Below are 19,995 nucleotides of genomic sequence, written 5' to 3'. Positions count from 1 at the left end.
ATACAGTATAATGGGCCACACACAGTCTTCCATACACAATAATGGCCCCACATAGTCCTACATACAGTATAGTGGGCCCCACATAGTCCTCCATATAGTATAATGGCTCTACGTAGTCCTCCGTACAGCATAATGGGTCCCACATTAAAAAAAAAAAACTCTCCCCGATGTCCTGCTGTTCTGGTCTCAGCAGCGAGCGCTCTGAAGCTCTTCACTTCTCGGCACAGCGCCAAATAGTGATGTTATCGTGCGCTGAGACGTCAAACGCATTATCGTGTGCTGAGACGTCAAATGCAGAGGGAGAATGATGGCTGACGCTCCCTCCTCCATCATTGCTTTCAACTGTATGGGCATCCAGGATGCCAATACAGTTGGAAGGACTGGTGCCGGTCAGGGAGGGGGCGGTGCTGACGTCGTGGCCCAAATGTAATCATCCTTAGGGCCACATTTGGCCCACGGCCCAGAGTTCAACATGTTGCTTAGGCCATACTGGGCTGCATGTAAGTATTTAAAAAAGGGGTGAACAACTCCTCTATCATGACATTTACTGTGTAACAGAAGTAAATGCCGTAAAAAGAAAAAACTGCTAAATTGCTTCCAAACTCACAAAAATTAGCATGTATCCCACAAATACAACATTTCCAGACAAAACATTTCTTAAGTGCGTCCGAAGTGCGAAGACAAAATAATGAAGGAAATCACTTTCTGCTGCTATCACTACACGCCGCCGTACTGACTGAGGGCAGCCCTAGTTATATAGGAGGGGGAGATGTCGGCATCTTTTGGCGGCTCAGGTGCCACTTGAGCTTGTAGGAAAAGCCTCCATCTAGAATATTCCACATGAGTTTTCCTTCTGTCTATGACTTTTACATTATTACTTTCACAGCTTTGACATCCAGGCAAATACCTGAAGAATATAAATTCTGAAGCCATAATGGAGAAAGGAAGAAGCAATGTGCGGGATGATGAGTGGAGCAAAGAGGACGTTCCTACAGGTAACTGCCCCAGTGAGGAGTCACCACTAAATAAAGCAGAGAACAGTCACATTCTCCTCATTCACCAGACCGGACAATTTTAGGCTTGAAGTTTTATGTTATGTGTTTTCTCAACTTTTTTGGCCATAGATTCCCCCATTCAGCTAAAATACAGATTATATATGGCTGATAGTGTAATAGCGCAATATGTAATAAGACCGTGTGCATCTATAATATGGATTGAAGAATGGACTGAGACACGTGACAAACCTCATGGGCAAAGTATCTTGTTTTATATCATACTCGTCATGGCTCTGGTTCCAGAATTAATATATACCTAAGATCTAAGGGGTAAGTTTTCTCCTTATGGAAAGTGACATGCCAGGTCTGGCACGAAATTATGAGGAGACTTAAACAACTGGCATGCTCCTCTGGAAAATTAAATATGCAAATTGTGTCTTCAGAGAAAAAGAAGACTTGAACTCTAGTGCCATCTATAGGAAGTAGCAACCTACAAGTCAATATCAACACTTGCAATATGACTCAGGATAAAAGCCAAGTCTTCTTCCTCTCTGAAGAGACAATTTGCATATTTCATTTCCCAGAGGAGCATGTAAGGCATTTAAGTCTCCTCATACTGGCATGCAAGACCTGACATGTCACCCTCCATAAGAAGAAAACTAACCCCTTAGATCCCAGTTTTAGCCTCTCACTCAGCTAAATCAGATCTCATACTTTGCACTGATGAGGGGCAATACCCCAAAACACCTTGTCTGCAAATTGAGATTCTGATTTGGGTTTAATCCTAAATCATATTGCAAGGCTTGGTAAAGGGTCGATATTGACCTGATTTGCTACTTCCAATAGGTGACACCAGAGTTCAAGTCCTCTTCCTCTCTGCAGAGACAGTTTGTATATATAACCTATTTGATATACTGAACTAGCTAGAACTTTAAAAAAAACCTTTTAAAACAATTGTCTCATAGTCACAGCCAGGAGTAGATTATAATGAAAGCAGAGAATTGCCTGGGCTTATCTAGCTTTATATTTGCTCCATGGCCTTGACTTCCTAATACACAACCACACGGCTCCTCTATTCTGCAAGTAGCAGTCAGCGATTGTGTGAGACGGACACCACCTAGTAGTACTGACGCCTGAGCATTTCTCTAGACACGAATGACACAATATGAGCAAGTCCTGAACTTTGTCACATGGAAGATGGAGTGACAGTGGTTGATTTGAAGTGTTCACTGAAGAACAAACATAATTTCCACAGCACGCAGTAAAGGATGAAATATGAAATCCAATTATTCCTTATTATGTTCCCACGGTCAGGAGCCGCTGCGGGTTTGACACTGCATGTTATGCAGCGTCAAACCCACAGCTGTAGGCTGTTACAGCATAGTGGATGGGATTTGTAGAAATCCCATGTCCACTATCCATCTCCGTGCACCTGCGGATCACCCACGGACATGCGGCGCGTCTTTTTTCCAGAACGCAGCATATCAATTCCTCTTGCGGAGTCGCTAGTCTCCGCAAGAGAAATTAGATTACTACAATGTATCGAATGCGGTGAATCTGCATGGTTCAATGAACACATGCAGACTCGCCTGCATTCAGCGCTTTGGGCGCAGCATAGAATATGCTGCGTTCAAAGCACTGCCCATACGGATCGTGTGCACATACCCTTATTATTCAACAATAGCTCAGACACAGACATGTAATTAGAGATGTTAGTATAAATATACAGTACAGACCAAAAGTTTGGACACACCTCATTTAAAGATTTTTCTGTATTTTCATGACTATGAAAATTGTACATTCACACTGAAGGCATCAAAACTATTAATTAACACATGTGGAATTATATACTTAACAAAAAAGTGTGAAACAACTGAAAATATGTCTTATATTCTAGGTTCTTCAAAGTAGCCACCTTTTGCTTTGATGACTGCTTTGCACACTCTTGGCATTCTCTTGATGAGCTTCAAGAGGTAGTCACCGGAAATGGTTTTCACTTCACAGGTGTGCTCTGCCAGGTTTAATAAGTGGGATTTCTTGCCTTATAAATGGGGTTGGGACCATCAGTTGTGTTGTGCAGAAGTCTGGTGGATTAACAGCTGATAGTCCTACTGAATAGACTGTTAGAATTTGTATTATGGCAAGAAAAAAGCAGCTAAGTAAAGAAAAACGAGTGGCCATCATTACTTTAAGAAATGAAGGTCAGTCAGTCTAAAAAATTGGGAAAACTTTGAAAGTGTCCCCAAGTGCAGTTGCAAAAACCATCAAGTGATACAAAGAAACTGGATCACATGAGGACCGCCCCAGGAAAGGAAGACCAAGAGTCACCTCAGCTTCTGAGGATAAGTTTATCCGAGTCACCAGCCTCAGAAATCGCAGGTTAACAGCAGCTCAGATTAGAGACCAGGTCAATGCCACACAGAGTTCTAGCAGCAGACACATCTCTTCAACAACTGTTAAGAGGAGACCTTGTGCAACAGGCCTTCATTGTAAAATAGCTGCTAGGAAACCACTGCTAAGGACAGGCAACAAGCAGAAGAGACATGTTTGGGCTAAAGAACACAAGGAATGGACATTAGACCAGTGGAAATCTGTGCTTTGGTCTGATGAGTCCAAATTTGAGATCTTTGGTTCCAACCACCGTGTCTTTGTGCGACGCAGAAAAGGTGAACGGATGGACTCTACATGCCTGGTTCCCACCGTGAAGCATAGAGGAGGAGGTGTGATGGTGTGGGGATGCTTTGCTGGTGACATTGTTGGGGATTTATCCAAAATTGAAGGCATACTGAACCAACATGGCTACCACAGCATCTTGCAGTGGCATGCCATTCCATCCGGTTTGTGTTTAGTTGGACCATCATTTATTTTTCAACAGGACAATGAACCCAAACACACCTCCAGGCTGTGTAAGGGCTATTTGACCAAGAGGGGGGAGTGATGGGGGGCTATGCCAGATGACCTGGCCTCCACAGTCACCAGACCTGAACCCAATCAAGATGGTTTGGGGTGAGCTGGACCGCAGAGTGAAGGCAAAAGGGCCAACAAGTGCTAAGCATCTCTGGGAACTCCTTCAAGATTGTTGGAAGACCATTTCCAGTGACTACCTCTTGAAGCTCATCAAGAGAATGCCAAGGGTGTGCAAAGCAGTCATCAAAGCAAAAGGTGGCTACTTTGAAGAACTTAGAATATAAGAAATATATTTTCAGTTGTTTCACACTTTTTTGTTAAGTATATAATTCCACATGTGTTAATTCATAGTTTTAATGCCTTCAGTGTGAATGTACAATTTTCATAGTCAAGAAAATACAGAAAAATCTTTAAATGAGAAGGTGTGTCCAAACTTTTGGTCTGTACTGTATATAGAGTCTGCTGACTGCTGTCTCGCTGAAACTCTCCAAAGACATGAAGTTTCAGTCAGGCATTCATCTGTTCTCTATGGGGGGAGAGAAGAAAGCTGTTCCCATATCATGAATCAGTGCTTATTACAAGCCAATATCTGCCTGTGTAAATGAACCCTGAAAGATAACCTGTCAGCTACAAAAACGCTATTTATCTGCAAATATAATGGTAATCTGCAGGTAAAAAATATTTAAAGCATGTTAGGCAGTTTTACTGGGAAGGTGGCTACTGGGAGAAATTGAAGTTATATTTTCCCTGCAGCCGCTCGCTTCCAGTCACTGAAGTGATAATGCGCTGTCGACAATGATCATTTTTATTCTCATATCAAATAATTAGTATAATTGATTCTTTGTGGAATCATCACATCATGTAAATTACGCTTTAGTCAGTTAATAATAGAACTTTGCTATACACCTTGCAATTTGTATGTAATTTTTTTTATTTTCACTTTTCTTGATATTTTTATATGTAGCTAAATATACTATGGTTTTTTTGCTCAAAAAACAAATCTGTTTTATTCTTATCAGATGGCCATACAAAGAGCTCGGAAAAACATCTTATATCTTCAGATTTTAAAGCAGACGATTGTAGCATTGCACAAGACTCATATGAAGAGCATGCCAACATCTCAGACATGGATCCTTTTAAAGTACTATGTCCTAATTCATCACAGACTGCTAAGCAAAATAAAAGTCACAAAATAAGTGTGGAAAATAAAAGAGCTCCCACAAGGAAGAAGCCATTTTCATGTTCAGAATGTGGGAAATGTTTTACTAAGAAATCACATCTTGTTATACATGAGAGATTTCACACAGGAGAGAAGCCATATTCATGTTCAGAATGTGGAAAAAGTTTTAGAGAGAAACATCATCTTGTTACACATGAGAGAATTCACACAGGAGAAAAGCCATTTTCATGTTCAGAATGTGGAAAATGTTTTAGAGAGAAATCAATTCTTGTTACACATGAGAGAATTCACACAGGAGAGAAGCCATTTTCATGTTCAGAATGTGGGAAATGTTTTACTAAGAAATCACATCTTGTTATACATGAGAGAATTCACACAGGAGAGAAGCCATTTTCATGTTCAGAATGTGGGAAATGTTTTGCAGAGAAATTTCATCTTGTTAAACATGAGAGAATACACACAGGAGAGAAGCCATTTTCATGTTCAGAATGTGAGAAAAGTTTTACTCATAAATCTTATCTTGTTAGTCATGAGAGAATTCACACAGGAGAGAAGCCATATTCTTGTTCAGAATGTGGAAAATGTTTTAGAGAGAAACATCATCTTGTTAAACATGAGAGAATACACACAGGAGAGAAGCCATTTTCATGTTCAGAATGTGAGAAAAATTTTACTCATAAATCTTATCTTGTTAGTCATGAGAGAATTCACACAGGAGAGAAGCCATTTTCATGTTCAGAATGTGGAAAATGTTTTACTAAGAAATCATATCTTGTTAAACATGAGAAAATTCACACAGGAGAGAAGCCATTTTCATGTTCAGAATGTGGAAAATGTTTTACAGAGAAATCATCTCTTGTTATACATGAGAGAATTCACACAGGAGAGAAGCCATTTTCGTGTTCAGAATGTGGAAAATGTTTTACTCTAAAATCAAATCTTGTTTCACATGAGAGAATTCACACAGGAGAGAAGCCATTTTCATGTTCAGAATGTGGAAAATGTTTTACAGAGAAATCATCTCTTGTTATACATGAGAGAATTCACACAGGAGAGAAGCCATTTTCATGTTCAGAATGTGGAAAATGTTTTACTAAGAAATCATATCTTGTTAAACATGAGAAAATTCACACAGGAGAGAAGCCATTTTCATGTTCAGAATGTGGAAAATGTTTTACAGAGAAATCATCTCTTGTTATACATGAGAGAATTCACACAGGAGAGAAGCCATTTTCGTGTTCAGAATGTGGAAAATGTTTTACTGTAAAATCAAATCTTGTTTCACATGAGATAATTCACACAGGAGAGAAGCCATTTTCATGTTCAGAATGTGAGATGTTTTACTAAGAAATCTCATCTCGTTATACATGAGAGAATGCACACAGGAGAGAAGCCATTTTCATGTTCAGAATGTGGGAAATGTTTTACTTTGAAATCTCATCTTGTTATACATGCGAGAATTCACACAGGAGAGAAGCCATTTTCATGTTCAGAATGTGGGAAATGTTTTACTTTGAAATCTCGTCTTGTTACACATGCGAGAATTCACACAGGAGAGAAGCCATTTTCATGTTCAGAATGTGGAAAATGCTTTACAGACAAATCAAATCTTGTTTCACATGAGAGAAATCACACAGGAGAGAAGCCATTTTCATGTTCAGAATGTAGGAAATATTTTTTATCTAAATCTCAACTTGTTAGACATCAGAGAACTCATATTGGGAAGAAGGCATTTTAACCCTTTAGGGACCAAACCCAAATTTCAATTCTGCTGTGTCACTTAATGTGGTAATAGCAAAAGTATCTCCCATATCGCAGTTATTGTAACAATACTTTTTCCCTGACTTTATTTTATATAATATGTTGAACTTTATTTTAGTAATAAATGTAATAAATAAAAATTTGCAATATTCAAATTTTGAATGTTTATACTTGTAAACCATGTGTAACATCCCTGGCGGCGTGCTGGCATGGCTTACCATCTCCCACCATGCAAGACCGCCAACTTACCTACCAGTCCAGGCTGCGCACTATGCTCCTCTACTTGCTGTGTGCTTGTCTCTTGTCTGCTGGCTTAGGGTGACGGTGCTGGAACTTCCTGATTCTTAAAGTTAGTTACAGTGTGCGCAGTCCTAATGCGTCCCCAGCCTATTGCTGTGAGTCACTGGATTCTTAAACCTCTACCCAGTGGGAGGTGCCTGAGCAACACTTTCTTTCAGTGTGTTCTGTGCAACTGTGAGTTGCCAGGTCCTGTTCTGAATCTTGCCTATTTCTGCCACCCTGGGGGCTGAGTACCCAGGCCTGTTATTTGTATCTGTGACTTCTAGTTTGTTTCCGCCACCCTGGGGGCTGAGTACCCTGGCGCGTTATCTGTGCCTGTGACTTCTAGTCTATTTCCGCCACCCTGGGGGCTGAATGCCCAGGCTTGTTCCTGTATCTCGTTCCTGTGCCAATTCCTGTCTGAACTGTGTGCTAGCCCGTTACCTGTTTGTCTCCATGTCCGATCTTTCCCTTTTCCTGCAGTGTCTGAACCAGTACCTAACTCCTACTCATTGTCTCTGTACTTCTGTTTGTGAGTTTTGTGTCCACTCGCTACTTCATAGCAAGTACCTTGTGTGTATCTGATTTTGCTTGTCCTGTTTCCCTGCCTCCGTATCTACCTCCTGTGTTCTAGCTATCTTCCTGTGTTTTCTTGTCCCTGTCTGTTCCATGTGAACAGAGCCCTGTCCTGTCTGTCCGCTCCTGCGGCTCTGCCCTGCTCCGCTTCCCCTTTGCACTTGCGGCTCTGCCCTGCTCAGCTCTGCCCTGCTCTGTTTCCCCTCCGCACCTGCGGCTCTGCTCTGCCCTGCTCCGCTTCCCCTTCGCCCCTGCGGCTCTGCTTTGCCCTTCTCCGCTTCCCCGCCGCACCTGCGGCTCTGTTCCTGTATCCCAGTCTGTACTGGTCCCTATCCAGCCTGTTTACCTAACTGCCAGTACCCGACTGTCTGTATACCAGCCGTGCTTGCCAGTACCTGCCTGTCTGTATACCAGCCGTGCCTGCCAGTACCCGCCTGTCTGTATACCAGCTGTGCGCTGTGCTTGCCAGTACCCACCTGTCTACATACCAGCCAAACCAGCCCGTTCCTGCATTCCCCGGTGTGGGTCAACAGCTGTGTGACCGGGGTCTGACCTGGAGTAGCACCTGGGCCACCTCCCATGTCCCTCCTCAGACCACGGAGTTGATTAAGCCGCCTGCGTCCGTGTTCGGATCTGGCGAAGTCCCTAGTCAGCCCCTCCAGGCACTCCTCGGTTCGTGGCGCAGTGGGACCACTAACCATTCTCACGCCAAACAGTCCGGGCGTGAGCATAACAGTTTGCTCAGGCCATGGTCCCCATTGAGTCCCACGGCCCTTCGCTTTCGGTGACATTTGAATCCTTGTCTGGCGAATACATGCACCAAGAATTTTTTTTTTCCCAAGCTGAGGTCCAGGCGGTTTATGCACCAGCCCAAATGGAGGTATCAGCACTCATTCCTGCGGATCCACTACTGTACTATGGGGATCCAAAACAAAGCCGTGCATTTGTGGAGCAATGCATGCTACATTTCAAATTCTATAACTACAATGAGAAACCCGCATGCTATCGCACCAGTTTCAAGAGTAGGAAGATACACAATAATTAACATAATTTTAAAATGAATATTTTTTATTTGAAAATAATTTAAAATACAAAAAAATAAAATACAGGTACTTTCAAATTACATACACCACCAGCCCCAGGCTGATCAATTATAATTTTAGTATATATATTTTTTTATATTCCATCAGTTGCTATTCTAAAAACTGCATTTGCACTTTGTAGCATATTTGCACTGGAAAATTTTGCATTTTGCACTTTGAAGCCTACTTGCACCTTTTGATGTGAGTACGGGTGTAATATAATATTAGAATAGCAACTGATGGAATATAAATAAATATATATGCTAAAATTATAATTGATCAGCCTGGGGCTGGTGGTGTATGTAATTTTAAAGTACCTGTATTTTATTTTTTTGTATTTAAAATTATTTTCAAATAAAAAGTATTCATTTTAAAATTATGTTAATTATTGTGTATCTTCCTACTCTTGAAACTGATGCGACAGCACGCGGGTTTCTCATTGTAGTTATATGTTGATTGGGAAGCAATAATTTTGGACCGTATTGGAGTGCATTTCAAATTCTATGCCAACTATTTTCCCACCAATTGGGTTAAAGTGTCATTTCTGATGTCCTATCTAGCAGATGATGCCTTAAATTGGGTCACCTCCCTATGGGAAGCAAGGGATCCAATCGTCTCTGACCTGCAGGCCTTCCAGGTGGCCTTTCTAATGATCTTCGATGACCCTAACTGTTATGTTCTGCTACAAAAGCTAAGGAAAGAGAGGAGATCTGTCCCTACTATAGGACTCAGCTGAATCCCTACGATGTAACAGGGAACCTGATCCTGCGATCAGACCTGCTAAAGTCCTAATCTAGTCTGTACGAAGACCTATAGATGTGGGGAGGGAATCCCTACAAGTACTAAGGACTGGAAGGAATATGGGACACCTCCTAACAGAAATAGTAGCAGACAGACGAACAAACAAAATAGATAGAACATAGAGGTCCGTAGACCAAGCAAACTAACAGAGATAGATACAGAGCACAGGCTAGCTAGAAAGTAGATATACAATGAAGTCCAGCAAAGCCAGAAGGGCGGAGCAGGATTAAATAGGCCAACAAGGTCATGTGACCAGCAAAGGAAAAAAAACCTAACAGCAAGGTTCTAACAGTACCCCCCCTTCTAAGAGGATCCTCCGGATCCCCTAGGACCAGGCTTATCAGGAAATCTCCTGTGAAACGCTCTGATAAGTCTGGACGCGGAAACATCATCTGACCTCACCCAAGAGTTATCCTCGGGTCCGAAACCTTTCCAGGCCACAAGATACTGCAAACTACCTCTATACCGTCTAGAGTCAAGGATGCGAGAAATTTCATATTCCCCGTCCTCCACAACCGGAGGAACAGAGGCAGAGGCGTCACCATCCGACATAACAGCTTTTTTTAACAGAGAGACATGAAAGACCGGATTAATTCTCCAGGAGGTAGGAACCTCCAACCTAACAGCAGATTGGTTGACAACCTGAAGCACCTTAAAGGGCCCTACAAACTTGGGACCCAATTTCTTAGAAGGAATCCTCAACCGCAGATTCCTAGAGGACAACCAAACCATGTCACCAACAGCGAACAAAACCTCCTGTCGTTTCCTATCAAAGTAGTCTTTAGATTTTCTGTTGGCCTCCTGAAGATTACCACGCACATCCGTCCAAACTCTTTCCAAATCACCGGAAAAATTCTCCTCCTCAGGCACGGCAGATCCCAACTTGGAGAACGACCCAAACGACGGATGTCTCCCAGAACAACAAAAAAAAGGCGAACAACCAGCAGAAGAAGATGTATGATTGTTCAGAGCAAATTCGGCAAGTGGCAGAAACTCAGACCACCCCTCTTGATTGTCTGCCACAAAACAACGCAAGAACTGCTCAACATCCTGGTTTTTCCTTTCTGTCTGGCCATTAGATTCAGGATGATATCCGGACGAAAACGACAAATGAATTCCCAACCTGTCACAAAAGGCACGCCAAAAACGAGCCACGAACTGAGGACCCCTATCAGAAACAATGTCAGTAGGAACGCCATGAAGTCTGACAATTTCTTTGACAAAGGTCTTAGCGAGAGTTTTAGCGCAGGGCAGTTTGACGAAGGGAACCAAGTGACACATCTTGCTAAAACGGTCCACGACCACCCAGATGACAGTAAAACCCTCAGAGGGGGGAAGGTCAGTTATAAAGTCCATAGCCAAATGTGTCCAAGGAGCACTGGGGACCTCCAAAGGACAAAGCAACCCCGCAGCAGGAGTATGTGAGGACTTAGATCTAGCACATATAGTACATTGGCGCACCCACTTAATGACTTCCTTCTGCCATCCAGGCCACCAAAAACTGCGACCCACCAGTCTCTTGGTCTCAGAGATTCCGGGATGACCTGCCAACCGAGATTCGTGACACTCCGCAAACAAATCTCTCCTAAAGGTCCCAGGCACAAACAACCTCCCATGAGGAGTGTTAGATGGGGCATTCTCCTGAGCTTTAAGAATCTCATCTTCCAAAACGGAGTCTAAAGCAGCTATCACAACACCTTCTTGTAAAATGTTTTCCTCTTTCTCAGCACCGACTATGGGAGAAAAACTGCGAGACAAGGCATCCGCCTTAACATTCTTAGTACCAGGGATGTAAGTAACGGAGAAATTAAACCGCGAGAAAAACAGTGCCCACCTAGCCTGACGGGCATTCAGGCGCTTGGCAGCATCAAGATATATCAGATTTTTATGATCCGTAAGAACCTGAACGGGAAATTCCGCACCTTCCAAGAAGTGGCGCCAGTGTTCAAATGCGAGTTTAATAGCCAATAATTCCCGATTACCAACATCGTAATTCAATTCAGTCTCCGAAAATTTTTTTGAAAAAAAGGCACAGGGATGTAATCCATCCCCGTTATCCTGAGACAATACTGCGCCAACCCCCACAGAGGAAGCATCAACCTCAACCAAAAACGGCCTAGTAACATCAGGCTGCATAAGGATGGGAGCAGAGGTGAACCTCTCCTTGAGATACACAAAAGCTTCAATGGCCTCAGAAGACCACTGAACCGCATCAGCACCTTTCCTGGTGAGATCAGTCAGAGGTTTGACAATACTAGAAAAATTTTTTATGAATTTTCTATAGTAATTGGCGAAACCCAAAAACCTCTGTATCGATTTCAAACCAATAGGCCTAGGCCATTCCTGCACAGACTGAACCTTAACCGGATCCATCTCAAAACCTTTGCTGGAGATAATGTAGCCCAAAAAACTAATTCTCTGTACAGCGAACTCACATTTCTCCAGCTTAGCAAAAAGCGAATTGTCCATTAATAACTGTAATACCTCACGCACGCTCCGCCAATGAGACTCCAGATCTGGCGAATAAATCAAAATGTCATCCAAATACACAACCACATTTTTACCGATCAAAGGTCTAAGGATGTCATTAATCAGATTCTGAAAAAATGCAGGAGCATTAGTAAGACCAAAAGGCATAACCAGATTCTCAAAATGACCCACAGGAGTGTTAAAAGCAGTCTTCCATTCATCACCCTCCTTCATGCGCAACAGATTGTATTCCCCCTTAAGGTCAATTTTAGAGAACCACTTGGCCCCCAATAACTGGTTAAACAGATCAGGAATCAATGGCAGTGGGTAAGGATTGCGTACCGTAATTTTGTTAATCTCACGAAAATCCAGACAAGGACGTAAACCGCCGTCCTTTTTTTTTACAAAAAAAAATCCAACCGCCACAGGAGACTTAGAGGGCCTAATGTGACCGGCGGCCAAACTTGTCTGTATGTATTCCTCCAAAGCCTTCCTCTCAGGAATAGTAAGGTTAAATAAACGACTTTTAGGAAGAGTCGCTCCAGGGACAAATTCAATAGAACATAGAGGTCCGTAGACCAAGCAAACTAACAGAGATAGATACAGAGCACAGGCTAGCTAGAAAGTAGATATACAATGAAGTCCAGCAAAGCCAGAAGGGCGGAGCAGGATTAAATAGGCCAACAAGGTCATGTGACCAGCAAAGGAAAAAAAACCTAACAGCAAGGTTCTAACACTAACTCTGAATCTTCTGCTAAAGCTTCCCTTCCAAATATCCTGGAGAAGTCCAGATGGGTGATGAGTGTAAGTAGCCCACCAGTTCCCCAGCCTGAAGAGGCTGCTGCCCATGCAGAATCCACAGAGGATGACAATGCTCCTCAGAATACTTCCCTTCCCAACCTCAAGAGGCAGTCCAGATGAGCAAGGCGCAGAGGTAAACAGTCACGTCAGGTCCTATCCTCCCAAAGACCTCCTGTTCCCCAGCCTGTAGAGGCATCTACCCGCGCAGAATCCATGAAGGTTGACCATGTTCATCAGGCAAAGCAGGGGCCGGAACTCAGTCATAAAATCGGATTGCGGACCCGCTGCGGTTGTTTGGAACACCCTGACGGTCTTTGTCCAGCGAAGGTTGGAGAGTCCTAAGACATTAGGCCTGTAGGAGAGGCAGCCCTTGGCGTTAGTGTTCCCTCTCCACAGATGACTGTGACTGTCTCCGTGGCTAGTGGAGGCTTCGGTTTAACCGGGAGTTTCGGGCTGAAAGCTGTGAATGTTAGAACTCTCCTGTTAGGTTTTTTTTAGTTTGCTGGTCACATGACCATTTTTGCCTATTTAATCCGGCTCTGCCCTCCTGGTCTTGCTGGACTTCATTGTATTTACTACTCTTGAGCTAGCTTGGTGCTCTGTTGCCATTCTCTGTTAGTTTTGCTAGGTCTTCTGACCTCTATGCTTTTTGTTGTGTGTTTGTCTTTGACTGCTACTATTTCTGCTAGGAGGTGTCCAACTTATCCCAGTCCCTAGTTCTTGTAGGGATCCCTCCCTCACATCTATAGGTCTTCGTGCAGACTAGCCGAGGACTTTAGCGGGTCTGATCGCAGGATCAGGTTCCCCGTTACATCATAGGGATCTAGTTTAGTTCTATTGTAGGGACAGTTCTCCTGTCTTTCCTTAGTCCCTGTAGCAGATCATAACAGTAAGTCCAGCCCTAAAAGAAAAAAAAAAATTTTCTCTAAGGAAAGACCTCCAGTTTTCCATCATGGTCTCGGTTCAAGATTTGGCTCAACGCTTGCAGGGACTCTCTCTAGAGGTGGCCGAGCTCCAACAACACGTGAGTAGCTGTTCTGGAGCACATTTTGTGGAACCTAAGGTACGTCTGCCTGATCTATTTTTTGGCGAACAACAAGATTTTTTTCTTTTAAAAATGCTTGTTTATTGTATTTTCGTTTGAGACCCGGATCCTCTGGTGATGAATCACAGCGCATAGGGTTCATAATGTCACTTTTGCGCAAAGATCCTCAGGGATGGGCCTTCTCTCTCCAACCTAGTGATCCGTGCTTTAGATCAGTGGATAGTTTTTTTTTCTGCTTTGGGTTTGTTGTATGATGATCCTGATCTGCTGAGTCTGAATTGAGACGTTTGAGGCAGGGATCAGGTAATGTGGAAAAATATTGTTCTCACTTCCGTCGGTGGTCTGCCCAGGTGGGGTGGAACGATTCAGCTTTGAAAAGCTTGTTTCTTGCAGGACTAGGTGAAAGGGTTAAGGATTTACTGATTGCTTATCCCACACCTGGAAACTTGCAGGAGGCAATGCAATTAGCTATACGGGTGGACAGGAGACTGCGTGCAAGGGTTAATGAGAGCAAATCCTCTGCTATGTCAGCTCCGAGTCCTGAGAGGGTCTGTGCTGACAATGGAGAGCCGATGGAGATTGGGGCGATGACACCCCGCTCTCAGGAAAAAGACCGCAGGCTTTCTGAAGGCTTGTGCTTCTATTGCGGAAATTCTGGTCATCTTATTAAGAACTGTGTGCTTCGTATGAAGAAAGAAAAAAAAAAAGGTCAGTTATGCCCGTATTGCCTGTTTAAATTCTAAGGGAGTATTCCTATCTGCCACTACTGCTGCTCAGGATGAATTAATTGAATTTCGGGTATTTGTGGATTGTGGTTCTACTCTGAATGTGATTGATGGGGGATTCTTGGAAAAACTTAGATTAGAACCTAAAACTTTGTCATCCCCTATTGCTGTGGTTTCTGTTGATGGCTCTCCCTTGAAGAGTGTTACTCATAAGGTCTGTGAATTTCCCCTCACTATTAATGGTATTCACCAAGAAAATTTGGATTTGGTGGTATTGGATAATTTGCCTTCTTCAGTAATATTGGGGTTACCCTGGTTAAAATTGCACAATCCTGTACTGGATTGGTCTACTAATGAAATTAAGTCCTGGAGCCCTAAGTGTTATGACAAGTGTTGTAACGGACGTATTGCTGCTGTGGATAAAGGGGAATTACCTGTACCTATTCAGGATTTTTGGAGAGTTTTTTCTGAGGAGGAGTCACAAATTTTGCCTCCCCATAGAGACTATGATTGTACCATTGAATTTGTCCCTGGAGCGACTCTTCCTAAAAGTCGTTTATTTAATCTTACTATTCCTGAGAGAAAGGCTTTGGAGGAATACATACAGACAAGCTTGGCCGCCGGTCACATTAGGCCTTCCAAGTCTCCTGTGGCTGTTGGATTTTTTTTTGTAAAAAAAAAAGATGGCGGTTTACGTCCTTGTCTGGACTTTCGTGAGATTAATAAAATTACTGTACGCAATCCTTACCCACTGCTATTGATTCCAGACTTGTTTAACCAGTTAGTGGGGGCCAAGTGGTTCTCTAAAATTGATCTCCGGGGGGCATACAATTTGTTGCGCATGAAGGAGGGTGATGAATGGAAGACTGCTTTTAACACTCCTGTGGGTCATTTTGCGAATCTGGTTATGCCTTTTGGTCTTACCAATGCTCCAGCATTTTTTCAGAATCTTATTAATGACATCCTTAGACCTTTAATCGGCAAAAATGTGGTTGTGTATTTGGATGACATTCTGATTTATTCGCCTGATCTGGAGTCTCATTGGCGGAGCGTGCGTGAGGTATTACAGTTATTAATGGACAATTCGCTTTTTGCTAAGCTGGAGAAATGTGAGTTCGCTGTACAGAGAATTAGTTTTTTGGGTTACATTATCTCCAGTGAAGGTTTTGAGATGGACCCGGTTAAAGTTCAAGCTGTGCAGGAATGGCCTAGGCCTATTGGTTTGAAATCGATACAGAGTTTTTTGGGTTTCGCCAATTATTACAGAAAATTCATAAAAAATTTTTCTATTATTGTCAAACCGCTGACCGATCTCACCAGGAAAGGTGCTAATGCGGTTCAGTGGACTTCTGAGGCCATTGAAGCTTTTGTGTTTCTAAAGGAGAGGTTCACCTCTGCTCCCATCCTTATGCAGCCTGATGTGACTAAGCCGTTTTTGGTTGAGGTTGATGCTTCTTCGGTGGGGGTCGGTGCGGTGTTGTCTCAGGAAAACAAGGATGGAGTACATCCCTGTGCCTTTTTTTCAAAAAAATTTTCTGAGACTGAACTTAATTACGATATTGGTAATCGGGAATTGCTGGCGATTAAACTCGCATTTGAACACTGGCGTCACCTCTTGGAAGGTGCTGCATTTTCCATTCAGGTTTTCACTGATCATAAAAATCTGATCTATCTTGATGCTGCCAAGCGCTTGAATGCCCGTCAGGCTAGGTGGGCACTTTTTTTCTCGCGGTTTAATTTTTCCGTTACTTACATCCCGGGTACCAAGAATGTTAAAGCGGATGCTTTGTCTCGCAGCTTTTCTCCCATGGTCGGTGTTGTGGAGGAAGAGGAGAGCATTTTACAAGAAGGTGTTGTGATTGCTGCTTTGGACTCCGTTTTGGAGGATGAGATTCTTAAAGCTCAGGAGAGTGCCCCATCTAACACTCCCCATGGGAGGTTGTTTGTGCCTAGGACCTTTAGGAGAGATTTGTTTGTTGAGTGTCATGAGTCTCGGTTGGCAGGTCATCCAGGAATTTCTGAGACCAAGAGACTTGTGGGTCGCAGTTTTAGGTGGCCTGGATGGCAGAAGGAAGTCATTAAGTGGGTGCGCCAATGTACTGTGTGTGCTAGATCCAAGTCTTCGCATGCTCCTGCTGCGGGGTTGCTTTGCCCTCTGGAGGTTCCTAGTGCACCTTGGACACATCTGGCTATGGACTTTATTACTGACCTTCCCCCCTCTGAAGGTTTCACGGTCATCTGGGTGGTCGTGGACCGTTTTAGCAAGATGTGTCACTTGGTTCCCTTCATCAAACTGCCTTGCGCTAAGACACTCGCTAAGGCCTTTGTCAAGGAAATTGTCAGACTACATGGTGTTCCTACTGACATTGTTTCTGATAGGGGACCTCAGTTCGTGGCTCATTTTTGGCGTGCCTTTTGTGACAGGTTGGGAGTTCATTTGTCGTTTTCATCTGGATATCATCCTGAGTCTAATGGCCAGACAGAAAGGAAGAAACAGGATGTTGAGCAGTTCTTGCGTTGTTTTGTGGCAGACAATCAAGAGGGGTGGTCTGAGTTTCTGCCACTTGCTGAATTTGCTCTTAACAACCATACATCCTCTTCTGCTGGGTGTTCGCCTTTTTTTTGTTGTTCTGGGAGACATCTGTCTTTTGGGTCATTCTCCAAATTGGTTTCGGCTGTGCCTGAGGAGGAGAGTTTTCCGGTGATTTGGAGAGAGTTTGGACGGATGTGCGTGGTAATCTTCAGGAGGCTAACAAAAAATCTAAGAGGTACTTTGATAGGAAACGGCAAGAGGTTTTGTTTGCTGTTGGTGACATGGTTTGGTTATCCTCTAAGAATCTGCGATTGAGGATTCCTTCTAAAAAATTGGGTCCCAAGTTCGTAGGGCCCTTTAAGGTGCTTCAGATAGTTAACCAATCTGCTGTTAGGTTGGAGGTTCCTACGTCCTGGAAGATTAACCCGGTGTTTCATGTTTCTCTGTTGAAAAAAGCTGATGTGTCGGATGGTGACGCCTCTGCCACTGTTCCTCCGGTGGTGGAGGACGGGGAATATGAAATTTCCCGCATCCTAAATTCTAGACGGTATAGAGGGAGTTTGCAGTATCTCGTCGCTTGGAAGGGTTTCGGACCTGAGGATAACTCATGGGTGAGGGCGGATGATGTTTCTGCTTCCAGACTTGTCAGAGCGTTTCAAAGGAGGTTTCCTGTTAAGCCTGGGCCTAGGGGATCCGGAGAATCCTCTTAGAAGAGGGGGTACTGTTAGAACTCTCCTGTTAGGTTTTTTTTAGTTTGCTGGTCACATGACCATTTTTGCCTATTTAATCCGGCTCCGCCCTCCTGGTCTTGCTGGACTTCATTGTATTTACTACTCTTGAGCTAGCTTGGTGCTCTGTTGCCGTTCTCTGTTAGTTTTGCTAGGTCTTCTGACCTCTATGCTTTTTGTTGTGTGTTTGTCTTTGACTGCTACTATTTCTGCTAGGAGGTGTCCAACTTATCCCAGTCCCTAGTTCTTGTAGGGATCCCTCCCTCACATCTATAGGTCTTCGTGCAGACTAGCCGAGGACTTTAGCGGGTCTGATCGCAGGATCAGGTTCCCCGTTACATCGTAGGGATCTAGTTTAGTTCTATTGTAGGGACAGTTCTCCTGTCTTTCCTTAGTCCCTGTAGCAGATCATAACAGTGAAGAGTCGGTGTCTGATCCCCATTCGACAACTCCAGAATCCGGTTTGGGCATTGTCAGGGAAAGGACAAGCCCTACTCAGAAACAGTCTAAATATGTCTGTACAAATTAAGCTCTAGATAGGAGAGATTGGATCATTACACATGAAGAAGATCATATTCCAGGTGCTGTCTGGTTTACCCACAGGTCGTCCAGAGCCGAGAGCTCTAGTGCCCGCTCAGGTCTGGAAATCCTGCATGGTGTTTCCTGGGGGACTGCTGAGGTACAAGGGGTGTCCAGTCCCCATACCTTCAGGACAGTCAGCAATGTCGTCTTCTTCTTCTTCACCAGATCTGCTAGTCGCTGACTCGCTGTGCATTGAAGTCTCCGAAGGAAGGGAAGTGGGGGTGATGTCCCCACAAAGTCTCGACGATTTTACCAAAGATCTGGCTTCAGGTATCGCCCCGCCTCCTAGACGTGTCATCTCAGAGACCAGACTGAAGATGGTCCCGAAGCAAGGATCTTTCATCTCTAATAAGTCTGGCAATAAGTCCATCAAGGCGGTGGCTACTCCCAAGTCTCTGCATCCCTCCAACCAGGCGGAGGACCTCCAGTTGTCTCTTGAATCCTCCAGGGTGCTTGCTACCTGATGTTAAAAAATGGAGAGAGACTTTCCTACACCCTGTACCTGGTACTTCGCCCACTTCATTCAGTAAGCTTGGCAAAGTGTATGTCAAGGCGGTGGTTACCCCCAAGTATCTGCACCCCTCCAACCCGGTGGAGGATCTCCAGTTGTTCCTTGAATCCTTTGGGGTGCTACCTGATATTAACAAATGGAGAGAGACTTTCCTGTGTCCTGTTTCTGGTACTTTGTCCATTTCAACTGATGCTGAGGATGGCTCGATGGGAGGAAGCATCCTAGTCACCAAGATGGTGAGACCAGTCTCATTCCCTCTAGTGGACAGAGGAGGTAGTCTTCTTGTAGAGAAGTCTTGGGAGTCCATTGAGAAGGATCGGCCTCCAACTTCTCTGCAGAAAATCCTTGCAGGCTTGAAGAAGAGGGGGCGTAAAGGGGGGGGGGGGTACTGTAACATCCCTGGTGGTGTGCTGGCATGGCTTACCATCTCCCACCATGCAAGACCACCAACTTAACTACCAGTCCAGGCTGTGCACTATGCTCCTCCACTTGCTGTGTGCTTGTCTCTTGTCTGCTGGCTTAGGGCGACGGCGCTGGAACTTCCTGATTCTTAAAGTTACAGTGTGTGCAGTTCTAATGCGTCCCCAGCCTATTGCTTTGAGTCTCTGGATACTTAAACTTCCTCCACCCAGTGGGAGGTGCCTGAGCAACACTTTCTTTCAGTGTGTTCTGTGCAACTGTGAGTTGCCAGGTCCTGTCCTGAATCTTGCCTATTTCTGCCTCCCTGTCTGTTCCATGTGAACAATTATAATGGATAGCTCAGGAGTCCTCTTGCGTGGAGAGAAGACAGAACACAGTTTATAAGTGGAAAGTCTATATTATTAACACACAGTGAATAAACACTAGTGCAGAGAAAAACTCAAAGTCCATAAACACTTGATAATGCTTGACACAAGAAAGTCTTTGTTTAGTCCAAACACAGTTAGGTACATATATATTTAATCAAGTCCATATATATATATATATATATATATATATATATATGTATATATATATATATATACAGTACAGACCAATAGT

At 43.7% G+C, this 19,995-nt stretch overlaps 1 protein-coding gene across 1 annotated transcript; it reads left to right on the top strand.

The window, feature by feature from the left end:
- Nucleotides 1-4,927: 4,927 nt before the first annotated feature.
- On the top strand, nt 4,928-6,546 carry LOC141162157 (uncharacterized). The gene has a single exon (XM_073647956.1). The coding sequence runs from the start codon at nt 5,029-5,031 to the stop codon at nt 6,427-6,429; it is 1,401 nt and encodes a 466-aa protein (XP_073504057.1). The 5' UTR covers nt 4,928-5,028; the 3' UTR covers nt 6,430-6,546.
- Nucleotides 6,547-19,995: the final 13,449 nt, after the last annotated feature.

The sequence above is a fragment of the Phyllobates terribilis genome, unplaced genomic scaffold (genome assembly GCF_046119375.1).
Source record: "Phyllobates terribilis strain yellow unplaced genomic scaffold, ASM4611937v1 Scaffold_9__5_contigs__length_417890890, whole genome shotgun sequence".
Taxonomy (NCBI): domain Eukaryota; kingdom Metazoa; phylum Chordata; class Amphibia; order Anura; family Dendrobatidae; genus Phyllobates; species Phyllobates terribilis.
Note: the sequence above shows the minus strand (reverse complement) of the source record. Positions and strands in the feature narration are given on the sequence as shown.

Bases quoted from the DNA above. Each gene is read 5' to 3' on its own strand.
- LOC141162157 (XM_073647956.1), top strand. From the start codon at position 5,029: ATGGATCCTTTTAAAGTACTATGTCCTAATTCATCACAGACTGCTAAG.